The sequence below is a fragment of the Pelodiscus sinensis genome, chromosome 1 (genome assembly GCF_052426305.1).
Source record: "Pelodiscus sinensis isolate ZL-2025 chromosome 1, ASM5242630v1, whole genome shotgun sequence".
In the NCBI taxonomy this organism is placed as follows: Eukaryota; Metazoa; Chordata; order Testudines; family Trionychidae; genus Pelodiscus; species Pelodiscus sinensis.
This window is the reverse complement of record NC_143052.1, coordinates 2,918,261-2,944,701: the sequence shown is the minus strand read 5'-3', so window position 1 is coordinate 2,944,701 and position 26,441 is coordinate 2,918,261. Positions and strand designations below refer to the sequence as shown.

The window sequence follows — 26,441 nt, the reverse complement described above, 5'->3', positions numbered from 1 at the left end:
TCTACAGTGCACTGTATGCCCAAAGTTCAAATTCTGGCCCAGCCTTTCCCCCCACCCGTCTAGCTATACACAAATCACACAAACCAAAGGCTCAGACCCAGTGGTCACAGGAGTGGAGGGTCCAAGCCTGACTCAGAGTGTGAACCCTGGGTTCTGACGTACCCATTTGCCATGTTAACGCAGTCCCACTGCAGTCCATCGTGCTGTGGGGCTTTGTCCACACTGAAATAACACACTTGCATCTGGCCTGTGTCAGATGCCTTGGCCTTGCAGGGCTACCAAACTGCCATTGACATTCAGGCTTGGGTGCTGAGATCCTCCTGCCCAAACCCTGCCACTTCAGAGCTCCAGCAGGCACGTCTATGCTGCTAATCTGAGCCTCAGACCACAAGCACTAGCCTGGGCTCTAAGACTCACTGCGAAAGGGCTGATTTGGGGTTTTTTGCAGTGTCGATGTACCCTACAGTTCTGTAATGTGAAATCCATCCATCTCGCCCTTCTGAATGGTTTTTGGAACTGCCTTATCACTTGCATGCTTCCTTCTACAGGAAGATGATGAGTGACTGGATTTCCCTGAGGACTTTATCTGCCAATCTTCCTTTTCCAGTTTTGTCGTGTCTATAGCTGAACTCACTTGATATTGTCATCCTGGTCTGCAAACTCTTCGTCGTTGAAGCCAAACTGATCCACAAAGTTGGCCGTCATCTGTTGGATCTGGTACTCTGCGAATGCCTGAGGTATGCAAACAGAAACCGGCTATAAGGCAATTCAAGGAGTTTAAAATAAACACTACAAGAAGATGCTGATAATCAAGCCCTCCCATTGTTTGATGTCTGACACAATGGGGCTCCATTCTTGGTTGGCCCGCAGGCACTACTATAATAACCTTCACTAAATAATAAGACTTCAATTTTCTAGGCTGAGCATCTGCACCACTACAGTTTGTCAGGACTCAGTTACAATAGCCAGCAAAACATCTGTTTTCCTGACCCTGGCTATACTGAAGTCCTCCTTTTAGCTGCTGAAACTGCCACAGCATCAGTGCAGGCAGGAAATTCCAATTTCGTCTGCAGGGAGATGTTAGTTAGTTTCCCTTGTTTTTATTTGGGGTGGCGGGAGTTTTAACATAGCAACTAGGGAAAGAAAATTGTGTTTGCAGAACCACAGGTGAACTCAGTGTAGGGGTAAAGTGACCTGAAATCTCATTAGATTTCAGGTTCAGAATGTCCTTTCAATCCCCACATCTGGCTTTATACTACTGGAAAAATCTGAACCTACTACAATGTCTTTGCTGGACCTAATCTGTCCTGCCCTTTCCTAAACTCTGCCTCTAGTTGCTCTGTAAGCCACGGAGATACCGGCCCACTCACTCAGCTCTCACCTAACCACCACTATGCACATACACCCTGATGGAAGGGTGACGAGGCCAAATTTCAATAAGTGGTGTTGTGATCTGGTGCACGGGGTTCACCGCACCACTCAGGTTTGTCTTGCTCACCCTTCCATCCTGGTGAGCCGGGTCCTGAGCTGTGACAGGATGAGCAACTCGCCCTGGCAGATCCGCAGGACTGGTGAGTGTATGTCTGCCGAGGGATGATTTTATTCTGCCCTACTGATGACCCAACCTGGCTCTAACAGTGACTATTGGGAGTTAATTTCCAACACTTGACTCCAGGCACAAGAAAGCCAAAGTACATCCCTTCATTTGGCGCTCTCCTTTTATCAGCGAATACCTGTGTAATTGCTTTCCCTTTGTAAGTAATGCCATTTTAAGCCTCAAATCTCAATGTGCTTCACAGGAGTAGTAAGTCACTATACCCCACATCAGAGATGAGAAAATTAAGTCACAAAGAGAGAAGCCTGCAGAGCTGCAGGAGAGCTGGAAACAGACCAGGTCTCCCAGTCCAGTACGCAACTCAGTGGGTCACGTTGCCTCTTTCTAAGCACGTGTGTGGCTTCTTCCTGGGCACCTCGGCAGGACAGCAGTCTTCACTAATGGTCAGCTCTACCCTCCGCTGCAGCGAGCGATATTTTCCACCTGGCACAAAAACATTCCACTACACTGGGCAAATCATCCCTCCCATCTTGTAAAAACAGCTCCCCTGTCAACGGATTGGACACATGCACACACAAGAAGCTTTCGGCCCTGGTAAGAAGTCCGGAAGTGGCACCGTCCTTAGAAAGAGTGAAGATGAAGCCAGATGCAGTGCGCTGCTCAACAGCAGTGCAAAGCACAGAGTCTGTCACCTGCTGGAGGGAGAGTTCGTTGGGGAAAGAGCTCTCAATGTCCTCGTCCTCACTGGAAGAATGCAGATGGTGGGTGCTCACCTGAGACAGAGATCAACGTGAATGTCCAGGAGACATCAGAGGCCAAACCATAAACTTGCCCTATTAAAAATCTATCCCAGCCAGAGACCCCAGCAGTCGGGTCGGAATTATCTTCCTTCTGAAGGAAACATCATGAGACACAATACATACAGAGTGGCTGCCAAGCGACAGCAGTGCTGCTACTAGGGGAGAGAGACATCTCTCTCACTAATCCCTACAGACAAGGAGAAGTTAAATGTACCTCCCTGCGCCCATCCTGCACACCCGCTTTGTAGAATCAAGGAAAATATCAGAGAAACGGTCATATCAAATTGACAATTCTCAAATAATACACATGCCGGAAAGCAGCAAACCCATCTGAAATATGCAGAAGGGTTCCGTACTATTGTCCTTACCAAATCCACGGTATTCTTCCGGTTTGTCTCTCTCAACGTCTCTTCTACAAAGCTCTCCCACCTCCCTCTGCAGTCCTCAGGTAGCTCTGTAACAAATGGGTCACCATCACAATTAACACAGCTCAATGAACAAAGGAGACGATGGAAAATGTCAGTCCCATGCTCTCCCATCTCTTGCACCATGTTCAGATCCCCGGACAAGTAACGACCAGCGGTCTGAAGCATATGCATCTCAGTAACTCGGGAAATATTTTTATAACACGTTTTCATTCCCTCAACACCTGTGCAACAAAAACACCGTGATATTTAAGAATAAAAACTCTCCTATGACCCCAAACACTGAAAGTCAATGGAGCATTCAACAAAGCAAACAGCAGACAAAACAAACATTTGGGGCCAAGACTAGAAATGTGCACAGCTAAGGAAAAGGAGAACATTTGTGGTGTCCTTTAAAAACAGTGTGCACTGGCTGAGATGGATCTCAGAGCATGGAGAGATTCCAGTTGTAAGGTCCACCAAAGCAAAGTCCCCTCACACCACTTCCCATTCCTTGGATACTAAGTATTGTAACTACTAGGGCAGTCAAGTGATTAAAAATTTTAATCATGACTAATAGCATGCAACTCCCCTTTGAAATGTGGTGGCATTTTAACAGGGCAGCGCCGCATGGAGCTTGTGATCAGCTGCCCCTCTGAAGTGCCAGAGCAGCACTTCAAAAAGGCAGCGCAGCATTAACGCCTGCGATTAACGTGTTAATTTTTTTAACGCGTTAATCCTGTCCTGCGTTAAATCACAGGTGTTAATGCAGGTCAATTGACAGCCCTAATGACTACTAGTTCTGCTGCATAGTATCATGTACCACTTCAGTTCTGCACCTCGCTCGGTGTTAACATGCCATTCTCCCATGCAATGAGCTGGGTTAGAGAGCGGAAGAGAATAGAAACAAGGCACGTTTCTCAGAGTGCGCAGCCCCTAAATGGCCAACCCCAGATGAATAGACTAGCTGAGTCAATTATTGCACCTCTTGTTGCTGCCTTCTGGAGAGGATAAACATGTCAGATACAGTCTGCTCTCTTTTGAGAATTGCACAATTTATTCATGCACTGACACCTAATAAAGAGGGCTTGGAGGAGCGAGTGTGTGTGTGGGGCGGGGGGGGTTCAGAGAGGCTGATAAAGTGGCTCTCCTTCTGCAAAAAGAATCACGCTCCATACATGCTATTCTAAAGGACGAAAGCACTTGGGAGCACAGAGGAAATGGAAACTTTGAAACGAGAATTCATTTCCTTCTCAACTTCTCCTTCCACATGGGCCAGACAGAAAAGCAGAGGCAGAGCATGAGTGTCCTTCGGTGACCAGTACAGAACATCAAACACATTCTTTGGAAACACTTAGAAAGTCTTGCCCAATGCAACCATCTGCATCAATGTGTTTTCCATTAATGTACTTCATTTGGAAGCCTCCTCCTAGGAAAGGGTTAAGTTTCCCACAGCAATGGTTCTCACACTGTAGGCCAAAGTCCATTGACTCAAAAGAATAACAGCTGCCCCGTACATTTCTCAAACACAGAATCAAGCCTTAGTGATCATTTACTCATGGAAACCACATCTTCCCCATCTGTCTCTAATGCCGGCTATTCCCCAACACCCACACTTGATTTATAGTCATTCCTTGATATGTTGTGTCTAAACTAGACTGTCAGCTTACGGAGACAGGCCTTGCTGTCCTCTGTAAATCTAAGGTACTGCAAAAACGCACAAGGCACTCTGTAGAGCAAAACTGTGTAAGTTATATGGACACAACCACATAGACTTCAACGTGGTGTGGTGCATGCAAGAGTAGACAGTGGCCAAAAGCCTGTGTAAGAAGCAAATACAGGCATTCAGTCAGAAATCTCTCCCTCTCTCCCCTCCACCCCCCGGTAAATCTCTCCTGCATGTAAAACAAGGCAAAAGAAATGGTTTCAGAAAGAGCTAATCCATCAGAAAAACACAAGGTGGGACAGAGAACAGAGCATGTACCTTTAATGAACTCGCCGATCTGGGTCTGCATGGGGCCCTTCTCCACATTCTGTACCACAGCATTGGCTATTCGGGTCAGGTGACCCATATTCCCTCGCCTCATTCCACCTTCTGCCCTGAAAACAGCAACAGTCAGTACCAGTTTAACAAAACACTCATCAGCAAGTTCTTAAGAGTTACCTGCTGCTGCCACAAGTTAATGGGCGTAAACAGTAACTACCAGTGTGGCAGATGTAAAGATGCTGCATCGCCACATAACAGGCTGAAGAGGCTAGGCTGTCTCAACAGAGGAACTGGTGCATACTCACAGGCAGAGAGAGGGAAGGGAAGAGAAAGCTCCCATTGCTCTCAAATGCACTGGGTATACCAGTCATCTATAAAACAGGTATGATGCACTAGCACAGAACTAAATGATTTTTCAATCATAACTTCCCCAAAACAAAGACACAAGGAGAAAGATCTGAATCACTGCAGTATTGAAAAAGTGTTGCAATTTTAGTTGAAGGTACAAGAGAACAAAAGAGATCCTAATCTAGAACAAATTTCCCCCTAAGAGAGAAAGTTTTACAAAAGTAATCAAAATGAAATCAAATAATAACAAAGTCACATTCTCGCTGTGTTTTGGTCGCTCCGACGCTCTGCAAGGACTGTGTCAATCTCTAAATCAGTGAATGAAATGGCTGAGCCAACCCTCCTACCTACACGATGCAGACAAGGACTGGAGAGACTCAGGAATCAAAATATAGGTATTTCCACAGCTGTGAACAGAACTACTCAGCTGAGATAGCAGATCTGCTTTCACACAGGCAGGCATTAGCAATCAAAAGAATGGACAGAATTCACACAAGTAAGCCAATTTTTCATTTCAGCACTTCATTTGCATGAGAGAGAACCTCATCAAATATTAAGGTTTGATCTCAATATTATTTGTGCAGCAACTAACTGTGCTCAAAGTTGACACAGGCAGCACCGATAAATATTGCGGAGGCTGGTCAAAACCAAAGCACATGAAAAATACCATAGAAACATGATGTAAAGAAGTATCCAACCCACTCACAACTGAGCCCTAGACAAAACCGTGTAAAAAGAAAACCACTTCTTTTATCTCATCTCCTGGCAAAGATGTCGATGATAAAAGTATACAGTACTTTAGTGAAATGTAAAACTTTCCATTTTATACTTTGGATTATTTGGAATCTATCAAAGGTTAATTTTGAGACTGTTTGCTCTTCTAATGTCAACTCTCCATAAATGCTTTGGAATTTTCATAGACCGATTGATTTTAGGGCCACCTTGACCATCTAGATTGACCTGCATAACACCAGCTGCTTGACTTCCCTGTTTTGCTCATCATATTACCATACACTTCAACATTAGATAATAAGGTGATAGGTTTTATACAAAACCCCTTGTCGGGACATTCCTTTTAAGAACATGAAGTTGTGCCTAAAAATCTGAGCATTACTTGAGCTAAATCAAGAGCTCCTCAAGTGTGCTGAATCTCAAGGAGTGACCAACATCAAAGTCCAAACAGAGAGGGAAGGTGGGTGAGGTAATAGCTTTGGCAAAATGCAGGACTAACACGCTACATTTTCTATCACTATTCGTAATAGCTTTGGTGAGAGAAACACTAATGGGCCACTTCCCCTTGAAATATGTTCTAACTACTTAGGCTAAACAATCTGTTCCACCCTTAGCTGGGCCACCTTGAGTCAGTTTCATCACCCCCCATCATTTAAATCTACAAAACGGAATTCAAGTAATAACCAACAGACACAACTGTGGCTGTCAGGGCATTATTCATCATGCAGGGGGACTGGCAAGAGAAATGACCAAATTGCCACTACATGACACTGAAACTGTGAAGTGCTACAATAGCAGCAAATGCTTAGGCAAGGCAGGAAACAGAAGCCCAGATAATTTTCTTTCACGTCAGTCTCTTTTCTTTATTTTTAGTCTTATTTCTTACAATCATTACATCACCTAAATGGTTTTCGGAGTTAGAAAATTACATGAGGAATCTAAACTCAAACAGGTTTCCTGGACATTCTACTCCCAGAAGTGGGGGAACAGTACATTGGTTATTTAAAAACAAGAACAAGTTAATGTGCTCTGTGAAATGTGCGTTTGGGAAAAGCAAGAATGAAGTGCATGCTGCTTGTCTACTGGAGCACTGGGCGGCTGGAAGTAGCTCTAGCTGACTTGTACCTGCCCACGAGGCTCTATGTACGTGTTGGCCTAGAATGTATTTGGTTTTTAACATCTGAGCAACCTGCATTCTAAAGCAAACCTCTCCGTTATCCTAATAATTGAGAGAATATTCAACACGATAGTCAAAATTTGCAAGCCTCAAATTCAGTCCTCCATACCAGCAGTGCACAACCCGTGGGTCACAACCCCTTTGGGGGTCGTGGCTGTGTTCCTGGGGGGGGTCGCAGTGTTGTGATCCGGCTGGCCAGTATTTTCTGCTTTTCCCGGCTCGGCGCCTGACGGACACGCGGCGGGGGGGAATTGCAGCAATAAAAGGGGCCGCGACTGCATTTTGCCAGCCCAGCATGGGTTTTTTTGTTTTGTTTTCTCAACAAAATTTTCCCAGGGGTCACGAATGAAAAAAGGTTGTGCACCACTGCTCCATACAACCGAAACCACCCTTACTGTATTTTGTCATTGGCTTCCCAGGCATCCAATATCCTTTGCAACAGGCAGCACTTCTGGAACAGCTAGAGAGGGAGAGACAGTGAGAACATTTCAGACACTGACTAAAGGAAATCCCATGGCCTAGATGGCCTACACTAGAGCACAAATCACTTTTGTTCCTCTCTTGACACCATCTACCACTTAAAATTACTTTAAGGCCAATTTTTAATGGATTCATCTTACTGGAACAAACTGCATGAGCCCTCTGAAAAAGTCCACTAATCCACTCAAGTTTTCCTTAACTGGTTTCATCTTCCTCTAAGGGCACGCCTAGACTACATGGCTCCGTCGATGGAGCCATGTAGATTTGTTTACTGGGCACAGGGAAATGAAGCGGCGATTTAAATAATCGCCGCTTCATTTAAATTTAAATGGCTGCTGCGCTGTGCCGATCAGCTGTTTGTCAGCACAGCACTGTAGTCTGGACGCTCCGCAGTCGACATCAAAGCCCTTTGTCGACCGCCCCGGTAAACCTCATCCCACGAGGAATAATGGGGCGGTCGACAAAGGGCTTTAATGTCGACTGCAGAGCGTCCAGACTACAGCGCTGAGCTGACAAACAGCTGATCGGCACAGCGCGGCAGCCATTTAAATTTAAATGAAGCAGAGATTATTTAAGTCGCTGCTTCATTTCCCTTTTCCTACAACCCTCCGTCGACGGAGCCATGTAGTCTAGACACACCCTAAGTTACAAAACTCCCCAGAGGAAGGGATAAACAGGGATTCCTGTAAATTAAAATTTAAATTAATGGAGATTGCCTATCTGTGAGAACTGGAAGAGACCTTGAAAGGTCATCAAGTCCAGTCCCCTGCCTTCATAGCAAGACCAAGTACCATCTCTGACAAATTTTTGCCCCAAATCACCTCTGCAAAGATTGAACTCACAACCCTGGGTTTAGCAGGCTGATGCTCAAACCACTGAGCTATCCCTCCCCACCAAGGGTAAGATTCATCACTTTGCCCTTACAGCATTCATAGCATTAATGAAGAGAACACCACAGATTATTCTCAGCATTAGAAGCATGGGCAACAAATCAGGAATCTGTAATCATGATTGGGGGGAGTGGGGCTTGATTCAAAGTTGTGATTTTTCCTTTTTTAGATGAAAGAACAAATCATCTGTACAAAAGGCCAAAGCAACGTCTAGACACCCCGATAACCAGGGCTCGAAAAATAATACAATCTACTCGCGCATGGCGAGTAGATTGTAACCCGGAAGGGCTGGGTTCGGGCGATCTGCGTAAGTGCAGATCGACAGACAGCACGGCTGGCGAGCGGGGCTCGCTGCAGTTCGGCAAGCCCTGCCGATAACTATTTCCCTCTCTTCTTGAGCAGTTTGTCAGATTACTCTCTCGTTAACCAAGATCCATGCTGAATCCATCCAGCTAAAGGTGACGTGACTAGACTTACATGTGTCACCATGACATTCTCCGGACCCTGATCCGAAGTCTTCAGGTTCTCTGTGGTCACATTCCCATTTAGCACCTCCTCTTTATTTTCCAGGTCATTCATCACTGATTTTCCTTCATGCACAGAGTGTGACAGAACAGCTGCTATGCACAGTTCCACTTGGAAGTGCAAAAAGTTATTCCATGTGTATTTAAAAAATAAGTCCTGAAACAAAATGAAGGGTATATAAAAATCCACTTAGGACACAAATCTGATCAGACCTTCACACACACACACACACACAAACACATACAGACAGACTTTCCTGAGGGCAAGACGGTGAAATGTCAGCCAGTGGATTCACTTACAGAGTAAGCTACATAAAATAGTCTGTGTTCTAATGGTGCAGTTTGGTTTCTCTGCAGGCTTCACGCCAAAACTGAGGCCACCTGAGATTACAAAAGAGTTATCTAATTCACCCAAACCAAAACTTTGTTAACATGAAGGTTTTTACTTGCTAAAGTGCTAATTCCAACAAAATGATTACTTAAAATCAAGGAAATCGCTGGTTAAGGCAACCTACACATGACCTAACATCACTATTCCTGGGGGAATTCTGTGCCACTGTACACATGCAGAATTCATGTTCAGTGCAAAAAATAATTCCCCGCAGAAAATACACGAACCCCAAGAAATAGCATGCTGTGCCAGAACTGACAGCTGATCGGCAGTAACAGCTAGCAGCAATTTGCATTCATCACAGCAGCCTGCTGTTGGAGCCAGAGGCAGAATGGGGGCATAAAGGACTGTTGGGGATGGTCACAGACTAGGATTCAGATGAGCTAATGGGAGCGGGAGGGGAAGACTAGGGTGTGGGGTCAGGATAGCACTGAACCAGTGGCTGAATAGAAGAGGGCTCCAGGGCCATATAGCGATGGGGGATGCAGGGACATCTGGGGACAGGGTCAGATGTGCCTGACTGAATGGAAGAGGCTTGGGGTCAGCCAGGGTCTACATGCAGGAGGCTCCCCAACTTCCTAAAAGTGCTTCCTCACCCAAAAGAAACTGTTCCCTACTTCTCTCACTTACACCCAACAACCATCCAGGTTCACTGCCAGGCTCCTTTCCTCCCCTCAACTCCTCCAATACACGTGACTCCCCCAAGCCTTTGCCTGCCTTCTGAGGGGTACGGGACAAGGTTTGTATGGTAGTTTAAATGATCAAAGTTCTGTACTAACAAGCCTAGAAAGGTGTCTATTTGTCAAAAAAAAAAAAAAATCCTGAATCTTTTTTGTCTATATTGTTACAGACATACATGCTGACAGGTATTACAAAATAAATTACCACAATAATTCAAATCGGTGCGACTACATTGTGTTATTCTGACAGAACATACAGCATTTTGCAGAATTTTAAAATACCCTGTGCACAAATTTTTTGGCACAGAATTAATGCATACATCAAATTCCGTGTACCTGTCTTTGCATTGTACAGATCACAGATCATGTTCTTTGCTTAACCAGCATATCCTTCCACAATAGGTCACAGTGCATTACTCACAAGTAATAAGTCCAAGGTATTAAGTCTGCATAGTTCGTAGTTAATACTGGGAGTGTTCGTGTGAAGCAGAGCAGCTATTAGTCGAGCTCCATGAAGGCGAGCATTCCCCAGTGGCTCCTCCAAGACACCAATTGTCGTCAGGATTGACATTTTCTATCACAGAAAGAGGAACCCAATTTTGAATCTCTCTACGCATAGGTCAAATTGTCACTCTGATGGTACTCTAATCTGACTTCAGTCTGATTTTATATTCACTTCATCTTCATGTAAACCTCCTCTGCTAAGGAACCTGTTTGAGACCTAAGTCACATTTTCCTTCTCATTCAGTGAGGTCCAGGGACCACACAGTAAGAGCAATTAAAGAACTACTGAATCAAAACAAACAATACTCAGATAATATTTTCCGTACCTAATTTCAGAAAGCTATAACCACCAATGAGTAAATACAAGTCTTTATTATAAAGGGCTCATGTCCGGACGGAAAACCCATGCCCTGGGAGACATTTGTTGATAAAGTAGCTATCCCATGGGATTAATAGCAGATTTACATACCAAACAGAACATTAACAAATTTTAATTTTCTAAATTCAGAAACACTTCCTTTCCACACGGACACCTTCAGAACTCTCATTACATTAAAACAATGTCCTTAATGGTAGAGATGTAACCGTGTTAGTCTGGTGCAGCTGAAACAAAAAACAGGACTGTGTAGCACTTTAAAGACTAACAAGATGGTTTAATAGGTGATGAGCTTTCGTGGGCCAGACCCACTTCCTGAGGAAGTGGGTCTGGCCCACGAAAGCTCATCACCTATTAAACCATCTTGTTAGTCTTTAAAGTGCTACACAGTCCTGTTCAATGTCCTTAATGTTATTCAAATACATCAGTGCAGACTCCAAATCCCACCGCCTGGTTCCTAGACGTGTGAAATCTAAATCTGAACTCTGAATTTCTCTTTGAGGATTTAAGTCAGAGCTTTATGTTAATTTATTATACGGTTGGATTATTTTAGTACATGATGCGTTCAGGTGAACAAAACTGAAAATATCCAGGAAGCAAATGATTCTATACACAGAGGAAAGAAAACCTCTGAAGCATATGTCAGCTACTCTGATTACAGGAAGGGCTTTACCTTGGGCGGGTTGAGTAGAAGCTGGTGAAAATCCTTTAGCCGAGGCTCAATACCATTTAAGATGCTGCTATTGACAGTGTAAGACCTTTCAAATCCCTGAGAGAATGAGTCCACCAGTCCCTCCACTCTATAGGGAGAAAGATAAAACATAATAGTCAAAACCACCAAGGGTAGTCATGCTCGCCTTCATCAGACTTCCAGGCCTAGTACCTGCCCCGGTGCCAGCTGCTTTCCAAGAGGAAATATTTACAGCTGGCTCAAGTTTAAAATACTATGTGAATCCAAATCCATAAAGCAGAATGCAAAGACAGAGTCAATTACTGTTTACTCATCATACTGAGGACAGCAAGGAACAATTAAAACGTGTCCCTGAATTGATCATTTCTCAAGTATTCGAGCATTAATGAGGTAGCTAGAAGTGTTAATGTTGCGCACAACTGTTAAATGCTGAAACAAAACTTCAACACGTGTTTGAAAGAATAATGCAAATTACTCCGGGCACCCATTTCCTGCATCACTGCATGCCCACGAAAAACGAGCGCTCCGCAGAATTCCTGTTTCCTGCAGAAAATGGCAGGGAAGCTGCCTGGCAGTGGGGGGAGATGGGGTTGACCATTGGTGCATGATGGGAGAATTCCTGTTCCTGTGCCACAGTGCGTGCTGGTGGTGGGTAAGGGGGTGGGGGAAGCAGTGGGCAAAGAAGGGGGTGGAATAGGGCAGGGGGAGGGGAACAGGGGAGCGAAGGGAGGGGAATGGAGAAGAAAAGGGACAGAGGAATCACATCGGGGAGCAGGAGCCTGGCACGTGGCATCCCCTCCGCAATAGCTGGGGCTCCTCCATTAAGCAGGCCTATCAAACCCTCCTCCTTCCACCTGGACTCCTCCCACAAGCCCCCTACACCCAACCCCCACCTTGATGATTCCCTCACCAACTATACCTGGACACCCGCCCTGCCCCGCCCCCCCCCCCCCCCGGCACTCAGAGCCTCCCTCCCCCTGCTGAGCCCCAACTGCCTTCACCTGGATCTTCTGCAGTCCCACCCCCCTGCACCGGAAACCTCCCCCCGTTCCCCCGCCACAATTTCCTGTGCATCCAGCACTCCCACTGAGCTGCCCACAACCAGACTGCCCCACACCTGGCTCCCCTCACACAAAGCCGCTCCCATAAACATAAAAAATAAAAATAATTTTAAAAATAAATTGGAGCTAAAAAGTCACAGACCCCTCACCACAGTGTCCGTGTTGTATCTGTTTTTCCCACCTTCTGTTTTTATTTAGACTGTAGTTCTCTGGTATAAAGATGTGCTTTTCTAGGTGTTTGCCTAGTACCTAGCATAATGCAGTTACAACTCTGCGAAGCTACCTTGAAGCACAACTTTAAAACAATGTTTCTTGTGTTTATTTTTGGCAGCCCCCAAAAGTAAGTCAGGAGTTTGATTTTTGAAAAAACTAGGTTTTGAGCTGTAACATTTTCTTATTGAGGGACGTAACCTACCCAGAACGCCGCGTCTCCAATAACGTTAATAAAATCTGAGTTCCATTCACTATGCAGTTTTCAGTCTGGTCTCCATCAAACATGTTTTTCAAAAGCTGCTCCACGCATTCCTTCCTGTTAAATGACACAGAGGAGTTACAGAAAGGCATTAGGGTTCCAAATAATTTGCAGTACTGTTTTAATTTTAGAACTATCCACTCTACTACTTAAGTAAAGAAACTGTATCTCTTTGGAAGAAAGATGAGGGGGACTCATCTCAGTGGCATGTATGGCAAGGCTAGACCTAATGCAGGTCTAGGAGCCTGCTTACCTACCATTTGGGCATGTACCTGATTATGCCACTGACTAGCTGAACCAAAAAGTGGCTCTGTCTCACATAAAGAGAGGAATGCCTCCTGCATTATGCGCTGTTAGCTGGCCAATGCCATGCACTCCGTCTACTTAACTCAGCAAAGACAAGGTTAGATGGTAACTTGATCAGTCTATAAGTACGTATTCAGATCCCAGGAAGAAGTTCTCAAATACGACTGGACTCGAATCTATCTGCCAAAGGCATAATAAGATCAAATGATTGGAACCAGAAGTCACCAGGACTCAACTGTAAGTAAGATGCACCTTTCAACAGTGGTGGTAATGGTCCATTGGAATAAACTGCCACCACTAAATGTGGAAACATCTCCATCTTTTGGTGTCTTCAAATAAAGGCTGGAGGACTCCCTCAGCAATACCTCTAGCACCACAAGTCACGGCTGCATGCACAAAGCACTGGGGGAAATCTGATGGCCTGTTCTGTGTTATAGGTCAGATTAGATCAGCATAACAGTTGCCTCTGTCTTTAAAAGCTGTAAATACTCTGATGAGACTCTCCAGTAGGTTTAGGGACTGACCAGAACAAATGCAGGCAGATAGTATCTTTACTGTAATGCGTGGCAAACAAGTAATCCTTGAATGTCCATTTTGTTTCACTGCAGTCCAACGTGTACAATACACAAGAGACAATCAAGACACTGTTCACTCTTTCATTCTCTCAATGATCTGAATACAATATCTAATTCCACATCTATGTCTGAATCTTTTTTTCCAAAATGGGATCCACCAATGTTCTGAACATTCCTCAGCAGAACGCAAGTACCTTTCCTGCTTTGAAAATCACAGGTGGAGCCACAAAGAAGCCTTTCCAAGTCTATGCACTTCAGCTGTTAACCATGAACTCTTGCAGCTCCCACTGCATTTCAAAAAAAGAGAGAGGTTACATACTCTGAGTCTGAGGCGTGTGGTACTCCAAGTGCATTCCACTCGAGGTGGATTATCGCCATTTTCCTGAGATAGGAAGATTTTTCACTGACAGCGTCCCCTTTGGTCCATGCCTGTGCCCTTTTCCTCATGCCCCAAACTCAGGGTGTATATGACCAATGAGGACCTATCGCTTCCCCAGTTCCTACCCTATCACAACTTTACAAGAAGGGGCTAGAGCAGAGAAGGAGGGCGTGTCAGAGCATACACATAAGGAGCATACATCTGGAAGAACTCCAGCTACTCTATAAGGTAATTAACCTCTTTCTTCTTCAAGCAATGGCCCCGTGTGAATTCCACTTGCGAAGACTCACAAGCAGTACTCATGGAGGAAGAAGAAGGGGATACGAGCGGCCCTGCAGTACCACAGAGTAAAGAACCATTCACCCAAAGGATGCATCTGCTGTAGAGTTTTTCCGCATAGTGTAACGTCTCACAAAGGCAACGCACAGAGCCTGGTGTGGCTGCTCCATAGATCTCCAGAAGAGGAACCTCAGAGACGGAAGCTACTGATGCAGCTAATACTCTGGTCAAGAGAGCTCTAACACTCGGGGGCGGGGGGTGTCACTGTTAAACCACAATGCAGCCTGAGATCCAGTTAGAGAGTTTCTAAGGAAACTGCTTCCCCTTTCAGTAAGTTCGGTGAACAGTACAAATACTATGGGTGTTTTCCTGAACGGTCTTGTCCTCTGCAGGCAGAACACCAATGCTCCACAGACATCCAGACAGCGGAGATTCCCGTCTTCTCTGGAGGCATGAGGTCTCTAAAGGCTACTGAGGCCTTAACAGGGAGTACAAGTGCCCATTTCGATTAACCTGGCGGCAGTGGAGACAGATGGTGCTAGCTAAAGGACGTACTCTCAGTCATGGAAAAAAAAAACACATTACTGGTCTCAAGCCTGTGATAAAACATTGAGGAGAGAGACACACAGGCCTGAGCAGCAAAATGGACTTTGGCTCCTGTGTCAAATGATCTTGGCATGAAGGCTGGTCTTGACATGCTTGATGGTCCTATCGGGCTGTAAACATTTCGAGAGGGGACCTGAGGCATCAACCATTCCCGCACAGAGAAGGCAGGCACAACAAACCATGCATTGGGTACTAGGCCAGTCTCACCCAGATACAGAAAGCACCAAATGTGGGACGAGCGTCAGGTATGACACACGTCTCTTGAAAGCCAGCCAGGCTCCGCATCCAACACAGTCTGGGAGAGAAGCTGAAAGCTCTCTGGATGAGCAAAGCTATGGACCCTGAGCGGTCCTGTGCTGCTCTAAACTAGCTACTGACAAGAAAACATTAAGCTAAGCTCAGTGAATATGTAGCCTGAAGTCAAGTTCAGTTTGCTCCCTGCAGTAGCAGCAAAGAAACTGAAGCAGTAAGGGGAGTGAATTCCCTTTGATGGAGTAGGGTGCAGACATCAACCTCATGCTAGATCTATTATGTGCCTCTTAAAATACATGGCTTACCAGGACAGTTCTGCAGCTAAACCACTGGAGTGCCATATCACTTGTGGCCATGCACAGAGGTGTCCTTTTTTTCCCCCTGTGTCAACTGAAAGCTTTTAGATTCTGCAGAATCACCTGCATCCGTCCACACACTGGGTAAGCTGCCTGCACTTGATCCAGGCAAGTGAGAGTAGAATTTTTGATCCCTAGTTACACTCCTATTTTTCATTTCACTACTTAAAGATGACTGCCATTGCGTGCTCTCTCTCCAACACACACACAACCTTTTGCCAAAAAAATTCCCTTTCACCTCAAATAATTTCATCCTTAGTCTCAAAACCAAAGTGAATATTTTCAGAACATTTGATGCAATTAACTAGGGAATCACACACAAAAAGCCTATTTTAAAAGAGCAGTATTAAAGCTGCAAAAATCAAGCATTCAAAAGTTAGGAAATACCTATGCAACCTCAATTTGGGTACTTTGGGCTTTTATTTCTCCACAGGACCCCTTCCTTGTTCAGTGCAAAGCATGGACTGCATTCTTGGAATGGCTGTGTAGTGAAGGAGGGAAGGAGGCTGTCATCTGTGGGACCCCTACCTCACTTGTCACAAAAAGGGGAACATGCATAGAGAACGGTACGAGTTGAGAGAGAATGGTGTCCTGGATAAAGCGACCGAGTGCGACCCTGGAGAACTGAATTCAATTCTAACTCCTACCACAGAGTTTCTATGTAACACTGAACAAGCCACAAACTAAAAGTTCACAGTTGGCCACTAACTGTGTTTGTCTCACTTCCTGGGTACCTCACAAGACACCTGGGGCCAGATCTCCAGAAGTGTTGAGTGCTCCCACCTGCAAGGGCCTGCATCTGTATTGGAACATAAAATACTAAATACGTTTGAAAATCAAACCCTAAATGCCTCAAATTTGGCACCCCAAATTAATGGACATTTTGACAGTTTTGGCTTTCATCTGTTGAGCCTCAAATCCCCAGCTGTAAAATGGGGATACCACCCTACAATCTCACTGGGGAGTTGTGGAAATAAATTAATTAATGCCTAATAAGTAATCAGACACAACGGTGAGAGCATTCCTACCATTACATTCTTCCCAGTTAGAGGTAGTGTCCTTTTTATTAGTGTAGGCACTTTTCATGGTAGAAACCAAGTTTTGCTGTGTCTTTGTACCCATGCAGAAGTATAGTAAGGCTTGACTGTGACGTTTGGGTGTTACCATAATTTAGCAAAAATAAATATAATGTGTAAGAACAATTGTGAGGAGTGTGGCAAAGGTCTGAGATTATTTACCACACAGTTCACGCCCTTGAACATTTATCAGGATGTGACATTACCAGCAGCAGTCATTTAGTTTAACAACACGCCTTTGGATTGTACTTACGACTCCAGTGCTGTGAGAAGCGGGTCAGGCTCAGATATCTCCTGCAATTGGCTGCCCTGGTCTCTGCTCAGTCTTATGATATCACACAAGGTTTGGGAAGCATTTGATTGCCTCTGCAAACAATGTCAAAGGTTACATTTAAGTACTAAATTGCACAGCTGGGTTCATCATGGCCTTCAGAGAAAACATGATTCAACACAAAAGTACATCAGTCAGCAATACATGGAACTAAGCAAAAAGAGTTCCTCAACTCAAAGGCAGCAGTACTCCAAGGTAACATGGAAGATCAGATCTATTCCTCCTTATTTAACAAACTTCCAATCCAAGCTTCTCTCTTCATAGCACTATTCACATCAGCAACACAATTAACAGGGAGACTTTAGAATCAAAGAAGAGGTTTTCTTGAACTTACATTAAAACAAATTGTAAAATTTCAAAGTGAGTTTGCTTTCTTTCCTTTTTCTAGAACACAAGAATGGCCAGACTGGGTCAGGCCAAACATCTAGAACTATGTGCAGGTACAACTGTCTGGATGGACATGGAAACCCACTGATCCATAGAGATCAATACCCAAGAGACAACATGGTCAACAGAGAAGAGCGTGGTGCCACCTCTTCCAGGAGACAGTGCCCTTAGCCAGCAGATCCCAAAATCTATCTGCAGACAGCCACATCTGCTGGTAAACAGTTACATGCACGCAGGGCTCTACAAATGTCCATCTAGACCAGGGGTCTCCAAACTACGGCCCGCGGGCCGGATGCGGCCCGCGAGGCCCTCTCATCCGGCCCGTGGAGACCTTTTTGTCTGGCCCCACCTTCCGCGTGCCGGTGTGACGAGGCGACCCCCGCCCGTCCCTGGGACGCCACCGAACGGGCCCTTCTTGCCACGGGGGGGGGGGCCCCTGTCAGGGGTGTGCGGCGTGTACTCACGCCACGCCGGGGCAGGAGAAGCGGGCCGCTCCGCTGACAAGCGGCTGCGCGGCGGCAAACGGTGCAGGGGGCGGGGGTTAGCACGGGCGGCGTTCCCCCGCCCAGACTGACAGGGCAGCCGGACAATCAGGGGGCAGGATGGGCGGTGGTGGTAACGCCCGCCCGGCGACGTGCGGGGGAACGTGAACCCCGGCGGGAACTTTAAAAAGGTGACCCCTTCCGCCCGGGGGGGGAAGGAGTGAGCGGTGGCAAGCAGGAGGGGAGGACAGCGTGCAGAGGAAGGGGAGAGCAGGGGGAAAAGCCCCCCCCCTTTCTCAGGAGTCCAGACCCGACGGCCACCCAGACGGCAGGACCAGCCCCGGCGGGAGGGGTGGGCGTCTGGATATACGACCGTCAGCCTGACGGACGAATCAAAGGTGACCGCCCCACGGTGGGAGGAGGTAGAGGGTCACACGAGGAGGGAAAGGAAGCAGCCCAGGGCAGAACTCGTTAGAGCTGGCGGGCTGACGAGTTACGGCAGGAGCCCCGTCAGCCGGACCGGAGCCAGCTGGTTCCGTGTCCTTAGGGCCCTGGGCTGGGGCCCGTGAGTGAGGGTGGGCCCGGGCCCCCCTTTCCCTCCCCTTCAGCACTGGAGGGAGTGCATGGTCAGAGTACCGGCCGCGCTGCGACAGAGGGCGCAATAGGCAACTGAAATTCCCCGTCGTGAAAGCGGCCCCCGAACTGCTGTTTGATAGTTAATGCGGCCCTCGGGCTGAAAAGTTTGGAGACCCCTTATCTAGACCAGTGTCCTGTCTGCTAACAGTGGCCTCAGATGCCCCAGAGGGAATGAAGAGAATAGGGAATCAGTAAGTGATTGTGTAAGCACATAAGAACAGTCATACTGGGTCAGACCAAAGGTCCACTTAGCTCACTGGCCTTTCTTCCAACAGTGGCCAATTGCAGATGCCCCAGTGGGAGTGAACACAACAGGGAATCGTCAAGTGATCCCTCTCCTGTCATCTATTTCCAAACAGAAGCTAGGGACACCATTCCTACCCATCCTGGCTAATAGTCATTGATGGACCTATCCTCCATGAATGTATCTAGTTCTTTTTTTGAGCCCTGTTAAAGTCATGGTCTTTACCACATCCTCCAGCAAGGAGTTCCATAGGCTGACTGTGCTGAGTGAAGAAAACCATGATTTTGTTTGTTTTAAACCTGCTATTAATTTCATTTGGTGACCCCTAGTTCTTATGTTTTGGGAACAATAACTTTTCTTTATTCACTTTTTCCACTCCAGTCATGATTTTATAGACCTCTGTCACATCCCGTCCCCCCTTGTGTATTCTTTTCTAAGCTAAAAAGTCCCAGTCTTTTTAATCGCTCTTCATATGGCACCCGTTCCAAACCAACAACCATTTTTGTTGCCCTTTTCTGAATCTCTTCGAATTCCAATATATCCTTTTTGAGACAGGGCGACCACATCTGCACGCAATATTCATGATGTGGGCATACCATGGACTTAGACAGAGGCAATAAGATATTCACGGTCTTAGTCTCAATTCTTTTTTCATTACTCCCAACATTCTGTTTGCTTTTTTGATGGCTGCTGCCCACTGAGTGAATGTTTTCAGAGAACTATCCACAATAACTCCAAGATCTCTTTTTTGAGTGGTAACAGCTAGCTTAGATCCCATCATTTTATATGTCTAGTTGGGAATATGTTTTCCAATGTACACTACTTTTATTTTATCAATCTTGAATTTTATCTGCCATTTTCTTACCAAGTCACCAAGTTCTGTGAGATCCCTTTTTAAGTCTTCACAGTCTGCTTTGGATTTAACTTCTAGCTTATCGGTTAACCAGTTTAACTCTTACATCCCTATTTGTATCCTCTGCAAATTTTGCCACCTCATTGTTTACTCCTTTTTCCAGATCTTTTATGAATATGCTGAACAGGACTGGGCCCAGTACAGACACATAGGAGACACCACTATTAACCTCCGTCCGTTCTGAAAATGGACCTTTTATTCCAACCCTTTGTTTCCTATCTTTTAACTAGCTACTGATCCATTTAGATCCTTCCCTCTTATCCCAGTCAGCTTGCTTTGCTAAAGAGCCTGTGGTGAGTAAACTCGTTAAAGGTGTTCTGAAAAATCGATGTACACTATATCCATTGGATCCCCCTTTTCTAAATGCCTGATGATTCCTCAATGAATTCTAATAGATTGGTGAAGTATGATTTCCCTTTACAAAAACGATGTTGACTCTTCCACAAAAAATGATTATAGGATTCAGAGATAGTCGTGTTAGTCTGTTTCAGCAAAAACAACAAGGAGTCCTGTGGCACCTTAATGACTAACAATGTTACTATGGCATACGTTTTTATGAGTTGCAACTCACTTCATTAGATGCAAGAGCTAGGCATCTGATGAAGTGAGCTGCACAACGAATTACGTTTATCTATGTGTCTAATAATACTTTCTTTACTATAGTTTCAATCAATTTACCCAATACTGAAGTCATTCTCACTAGCCTCTAATTATTGGAATCACCTCTGAAGCCCTTTTTTAAAAGTAGTGGTACATTAGCTAACCTCCAGTCATTTGGTACAGAAGATACATTCAATGACAGGTTACAACACACAGTCAGTAGTCAAGCAATGCTGGTCGAGACTTTGTTAGTGCAGACATTTCATCTTTGCTTATTTCTACTCAATAATATTTCTTACTTCCTTAAGAATATGTAATTATCTGACAAAATTACTTATATACAATTGATAATAATACCAATGATAATAGCTGTGGTACTTATGGATACTCTGTCACACTAGCTATCTGGTTACTAATCCAAGACATTTGCTTAGACACGGTCCATGGCCATCTTGATATCGTAAATCTCACCTATTCTTAAAGATACATAAACTCACAAACTAGCAGTTTCCCATGTACTTTCACAAAAGGATAACTTCTACTGGGACGTGACCCCCCCTCCAGTGAAAGCACAAACAAGAAAACCTCTGTAACACCATTGAGTCTGTTTTGCTGCTGGCAGTTGTGGTGATGTGTTGGTAAACAAATAGAACAAATATAACTAGCTAAAACAGAGATGAAAAATTACCCTAAAGTTCTCTGGTCTTAACCTTTCACAACACTAGTGAGGGAAGTCAGGATACCCACATGTGACGGACTTGTGTAATAGGCTAAATTCTAAAACCAAGAGTAATATGTGAAAATGGCTGAAAAAATAGACCTTTTAACTGTATAATGTAATATTTGACACATTTCTTGCACAGACTCAGATAAATGATTCTTGTAGATTTTAGCAGGATATTAAAACAGAAAAATTGTTCTTGGCTTTAAAAAATGGGCTTAAAACCACTACGAGCCAGTTGTCCAAGCCTTTCAAATAGCAAGCTCAAAAGAAACATGCTCTCAATACACCCCAGTGAATCATCTCTGATTATAAGGAGTCCATCTAAATTCGTACCATCTAGCACGTGGCTTAGAATCATCAGGAAACTGGTACTCAGAAGACAAGAGAAAACCCTGTTAATTGAGGACAAGCTGAGCATGACAAAAGAGGACAACACTGCCATACATACTCTCGGTTCCTATTCTCCTCTCATTAGGAAGATGGCATTCTTCCAAGTGTTAGAAAGCAAGTCCTCTCAAGCGCACATGCTCCTAGACTTCTAATTAAGTTTCAAAATCATACAAAAAATAAATGACGTGATACTCACATCCTCATCCTGGCTCGAATGGATCAGCTCCACAAGTCTTTGAATTACTTTCGCTTCGTTAAGCCACTAAAGAGAAAGGAAAGTGTCCCTGGTTTGAGATCACATCACTTGGTCACTACTTACTGCTAGCACTGCTTAGAATGGGATACATATGGTGAGGAAACTTTGTCACCCTCTATTTCATAATCCACAAGGCCTAGGCACTACCCTTTACTTCCTGAGGGCTAGAAATTGTTATATACTAATTTGCACTGCCCAAATAAACATAAAATCTTTGCTACACATTGTCCCTGCCACAACGGTCAGACCAAGTCAGTAAGTTAATGGGAGTTGAAGCCAATTGAGATGGGTTCACTATTTCTTGACACAAATAAATACTCTGGCAGCACAGAAAGACAGAAATGAGTAAAACCTAATAGGTCATCAGATCCAGTTCCTGGCCAATGCATAATTTTTTCCTACAAATGTACCTTCCTTAAATCTCTAGTTCTACAACTAAAAGATTCATAGATTCCAAAACTAAAAAGAACCAATGTGAACATCTACCTAACCTTCTGGATAATACAGGCCATCTTCAGTCGTCCTTGTGGCACTTCTCTGAACTCATTCCAATTTAGCAACATTCTTTGTGAACCGTGGGCACCAGAAAGGGATGCAGCATTCCAGCAGTGGTTGCACCAGTGCCAAATACAGAGGTAAAATAATCTTCCTGAATGAGATTCCCAGATTTATGCATCCAAGAATTGCATTTGCCCTTCTGGCTACTACACTGTGGCTGTGTCTAGACTGGCCAGTTTTTCTGGAAAATCAGCCGCTTTTCCGGAAAAACTTGCCAGCTGTCTACAGTGGCTGCTTGAATTTCCGCAAAAGCACTGACTTCCTACTGTAAGAAATCAGTGCTTCTTGCGGAAATACTATTCTGCTCCCGTTCAGGCAAAAGTCCCTTCTGCGCAAAAGGGCCAGTGTAGACAGCTCAGATTTGTTTTCCGCAAAAAAGCCACGATCGTGAAAATGGCGATCGGGGCTTTTTTGCAGAAAAGCGTCCGTGCCAATCTAGACGCTCTGTTCCGAAAATGCTTTTAACGGAAAACTTTTCCGTTAAAAGCATTTCCGGAAAATCATGCCAGTCTAGACGCAGCCTGTATGTTTAGCTGATTCACCACTAGAACTGCCAATCTTTTTTCACGGTCACTGGTTCCCTGGATAGTGTCCCCTATTCTCTAACTATGGCCTATATTCTCTGTCCAGAGATGTACACATTTACATTTAGCTGTATTAAGATGTAGATTTTGTTTGTGCCCAGTTAACTAAGCACTCTAGATCACTCTGATCAGGGAAATGAGCTGTCCTCTCCATTAGTTACCACTTCCAAATTGTGTGTCATCTGCAAACTTTGTCAGTGATGTTTTCTGCTTTCTTCCCTATCATTGATAAAAATGTTAATGTTGTAGAGAGCCAAGAACCAAGTCCTGTGACACCCCACTAGAAACATGCCTACTTGATGATGATTCGCAGTTTACAATTACATTTTGATACCTATCAATTATCAAGCTTTCAATTCATTTAATGTGTCCCATGTTAATTTTATAACACCTAGGGGTTATTGTTTTTAATCAAAATGTCATACGGTACCAAGTCAAATGCCTCCGTTACTTCTAGTGTCTCAAGCAATAGGTCTAGTAGTTTTTGTGATCTGGCCTCAAACGCAAAGGATACCTGCGCCAATACCACTTTGCCCATAGATTTATAGATTATGAGGCCAGAAGGGACACTGTGATCCTCTAGCCTGGCCTCCTGAATAACACAGGCCAGAGATCTTCCCTGAACTAATTCCTGTTGGTCAAGAACGTGGTCCGCTGTCTAAATCTTACTATGCTCACACTCAAACTGGATTTGTTAGGTTGGGTTTTAATGTGACTCCTTTCTCTTTCCTCATTTCCCAGCAGCCTGCTCCCCTTTCTAGCAAGAAACATTCCCCATTACACCAGGTGACCCTTTATTAGGACACACTGTTACAAAACCCGTTCTCTCCCAGAAGGGTCCCAGCCACCAGCCACAACCAGAAAGGCAAGAAGAGGTGAGCAGAAACATTTCCTATCTGTGAAGTCTAATCCACATGGATTATTGCTTAAGGTAAGTGGACATGGTACTCTAGGATATATTGCCACAACAAGTCCGCACTGGCTGAGGGGAAAGCCAAGTTCCATCAATCTAGTTATGTGGCCCCCGTCACCCTCCTATCAAGTGTTTAAAGATGGTCCTGAAGTTCTGCTGACTTTACAGAAAACTTAAAATTTTCAGTTGCCACAACAGCGCTGCTAGGGTAAACTTGGTGTAGGACTTTGGTCCAAGCCTTTATCTCTTCCTATCTCCTCTTATTCTCTGCACTTCCAAAATCCACCAGCTGGCTAACCACGCCATCTATAATCATTATATCCAAGTTCCTCCCTCCAGCTTCATCTCCCTCTGCCCTTGCCACTCCTCTGAAACTGTTCTCACTAAAGCTTCTAGTGACTTCTTCCTATCCAAATCTCAGGACCTCGACTGCATCCTTTCTTATCTCTTAGCTGCTCTGCATATCCAGTTACACTCCCCAACCATTGTAAACCCTGTCCTCCCTTAGTTTTTTAATCCCATCTGCTCCAGATTATCCCCCTACCTCTCTGATCATTTGTGTCCCCCATTTGGAGTCTACCTGCTCCACCTGCTTCCCTCAGGACTCTATCTTTGGCCCCCTCCTCCTCCATCTGCTCCCACTTTCCCGGGGATCTTATCTGCTCACATGACTTCAACTACTGTCTTCATGCCGAGGACTAAAATGTATCTGGTCTGCTAACCCATCATGCCCTATCCAACTCTCTCATCTTAGCCAGTCCCTTCAATATATCTCTTTGTGTAAGTCTGGCAATCACCTTAAACTCAACATGGCAAAAAATGCCATGGTACTGATATTACCACTATCCTCCCACTGAATCCCATAACATGGGCAGCTTGACGTCTCTCTCTCTTTCGACCAGGAGCAGGGAACCTTTTTTGGGTCGGGAGCCACTGACCCACAAAACAATCAGTTGGGAGCAGGGGGTTGCGAGAGGGCTGGAGTGCCAACGCAGGCTCCCCAATGCTGGGGGAGACCATAAGCCTCCTCATCTGGCTCCCGAACCTTAGGTACCCCACCCCTGCTTTAGACCCATACATGCTGGATATACCTATATCCAGAGCTCACTGAACCGCAGCGAGCCCCGCTCGCCAGCCGTGCTGTCCGGCGATTTGTACATGCGCAGATCACCTGAACCCGGCTCTTCCGGGTTGCAATCTACTCGCCACGGGCATACAACGAGAACTACCATTCAAGTCCTTATTTCTTGATTTGACTTCTTCTCTGTGGCCTGACATCCACCTCACATAAGTGAACCTAACCAAAAAACTGTCATTTTGACCAAGTCATTGTCCCTTCCTTATATCCCTCTACTGGCTTCCCTTCCCCACTGTGTCAAACTCCAACTTCTGGTCCTTCCCTTCAAGGCTCATCCCAACTTAGCTGGTCTTGTATCTTCAACACAGAGTTCCCCCCTCTCTCTTTTACAAAGCAAGCTAGCATCCATCTCCTGTTGGTTTTCTTGTCCTCCGCATGCTACCACATGAACATAATACAGCATGTGGTGACCCTGAGTGGCAGAAAGGGACAACAGCCTGACCCTTTACCAAACTTTTAGGTGTGGCAGGAAATCCCTTTCCATTACATTCTCCCTGGGTATACGCAGAGGGATACAGAATTACAGCTTGTCTAGGGCAGCTCCTCAGCCTAATTTTACATTACATGGCTCACTCCGAGCCGAGAGAATCTAGCCTTTAGTGTTTTTTGGTTTGTTAGTTGGTTTTTGACCATTTGATTCTCTCTCTCTCTCTCTCTCTAATTTGGGCTTTTGGCCTTCTCCCTAAAAGGAAAGAGATCTCCTTTTCGGGAGGGGGGGCGGGAGGTCCGGTCTTTTCTGCACTGATCTACCATGCTGCACTTCAAGAAGGTAAGAATGGGGACCAAGCGTTGATATTAATTTATTTCCCCTTTGAAAGTATGTTCTCATGAACCTGCTTCAGAGGGGGAGCAAAACTGAGCTGAGACATTGCTCCAGAAATACTTCCATTGCTCCAGAAAGCTCCCTGCTCTTGAGAGGCTGAGTTTATTCATTCCCCTCTCCCATACGGGCCCTTCCCGGGGTTCTCAGGAAATATATTGGCCAGAGAAACCCGACAGACTTCCCAGGAGCTCTAACCCAGGGGTCTCCAGCCTTTTGACACCCAAGATCACTTTTGAAATGTGAGGACAAACCAAGATCTACCCCATCCCTTCCCTAAAACCCCGGCCCTTCCTTGAGGCCCCGCCCTCTCCGTTCCCCTACTCTCCATCACTTGCTATCCCCGGCCCTTATACACTCTAAGGATATGGCTACACTGCCACTTTTTTTCAGCAGTGGAAAAAAGAAAGAAGAAATGTTTCCGACATTTGGCCTGTCTAGACTGGACCAAATGTCGGAACCCCCCCTTCTTCTGGAAGCCCCCTCATTCCTTGTGGAACGAGGAATACAAGGGCTGCCAAAAGACCGTGTTTGCCGGAAAAACTCCTGCAGTCTAGCCGGACC

At 45.2% G+C, this 26,441-nt stretch overlaps 1 protein-coding gene across 3 annotated transcripts in view; it reads right to left on the bottom strand.

Moving 5' to 3' along the window:
* Positions 1-26,441, bottom strand: part of PPP6R2 (protein phosphatase 6 regulatory subunit 2) — a 149,873-nt gene that overhangs the window by 48,703 nt on the left and 74,729 nt on the right. For all 3 annotated transcript variants that reach the window (XM_075924308.2, XM_075924312.2, XM_075924320.2), the window contains exons 6-16: positions 21,805-21,870; positions 17,155-17,267; positions 13,016-13,129; positions 11,522-11,648; positions 10,390-10,542; positions 8,851-9,054; positions 7,399-7,463; positions 4,744-4,859; positions 2,724-2,809; positions 2,248-2,328; positions 635-732 (exon numbers count right to left, since the gene is read on the bottom strand). In XM_075924308.2, coding sequence (XP_075780423.2) covers positions 635-732; positions 2,248-2,328; positions 2,724-2,809; positions 4,744-4,859; positions 7,399-7,463; positions 8,851-9,054; positions 10,390-10,542; positions 11,522-11,648; positions 13,016-13,129; positions 17,155-17,267; positions 21,805-21,870 — 1,223 coding nt within the window. The remainder of the gene's footprint in view (positions 1-634; positions 733-2,247; positions 2,329-2,723; positions 2,810-4,743; positions 4,860-7,398; positions 7,464-8,850; positions 9,055-10,389; positions 10,543-11,521; positions 11,649-13,015; positions 13,130-17,154; positions 17,268-21,804; positions 21,871-26,441) is intronic.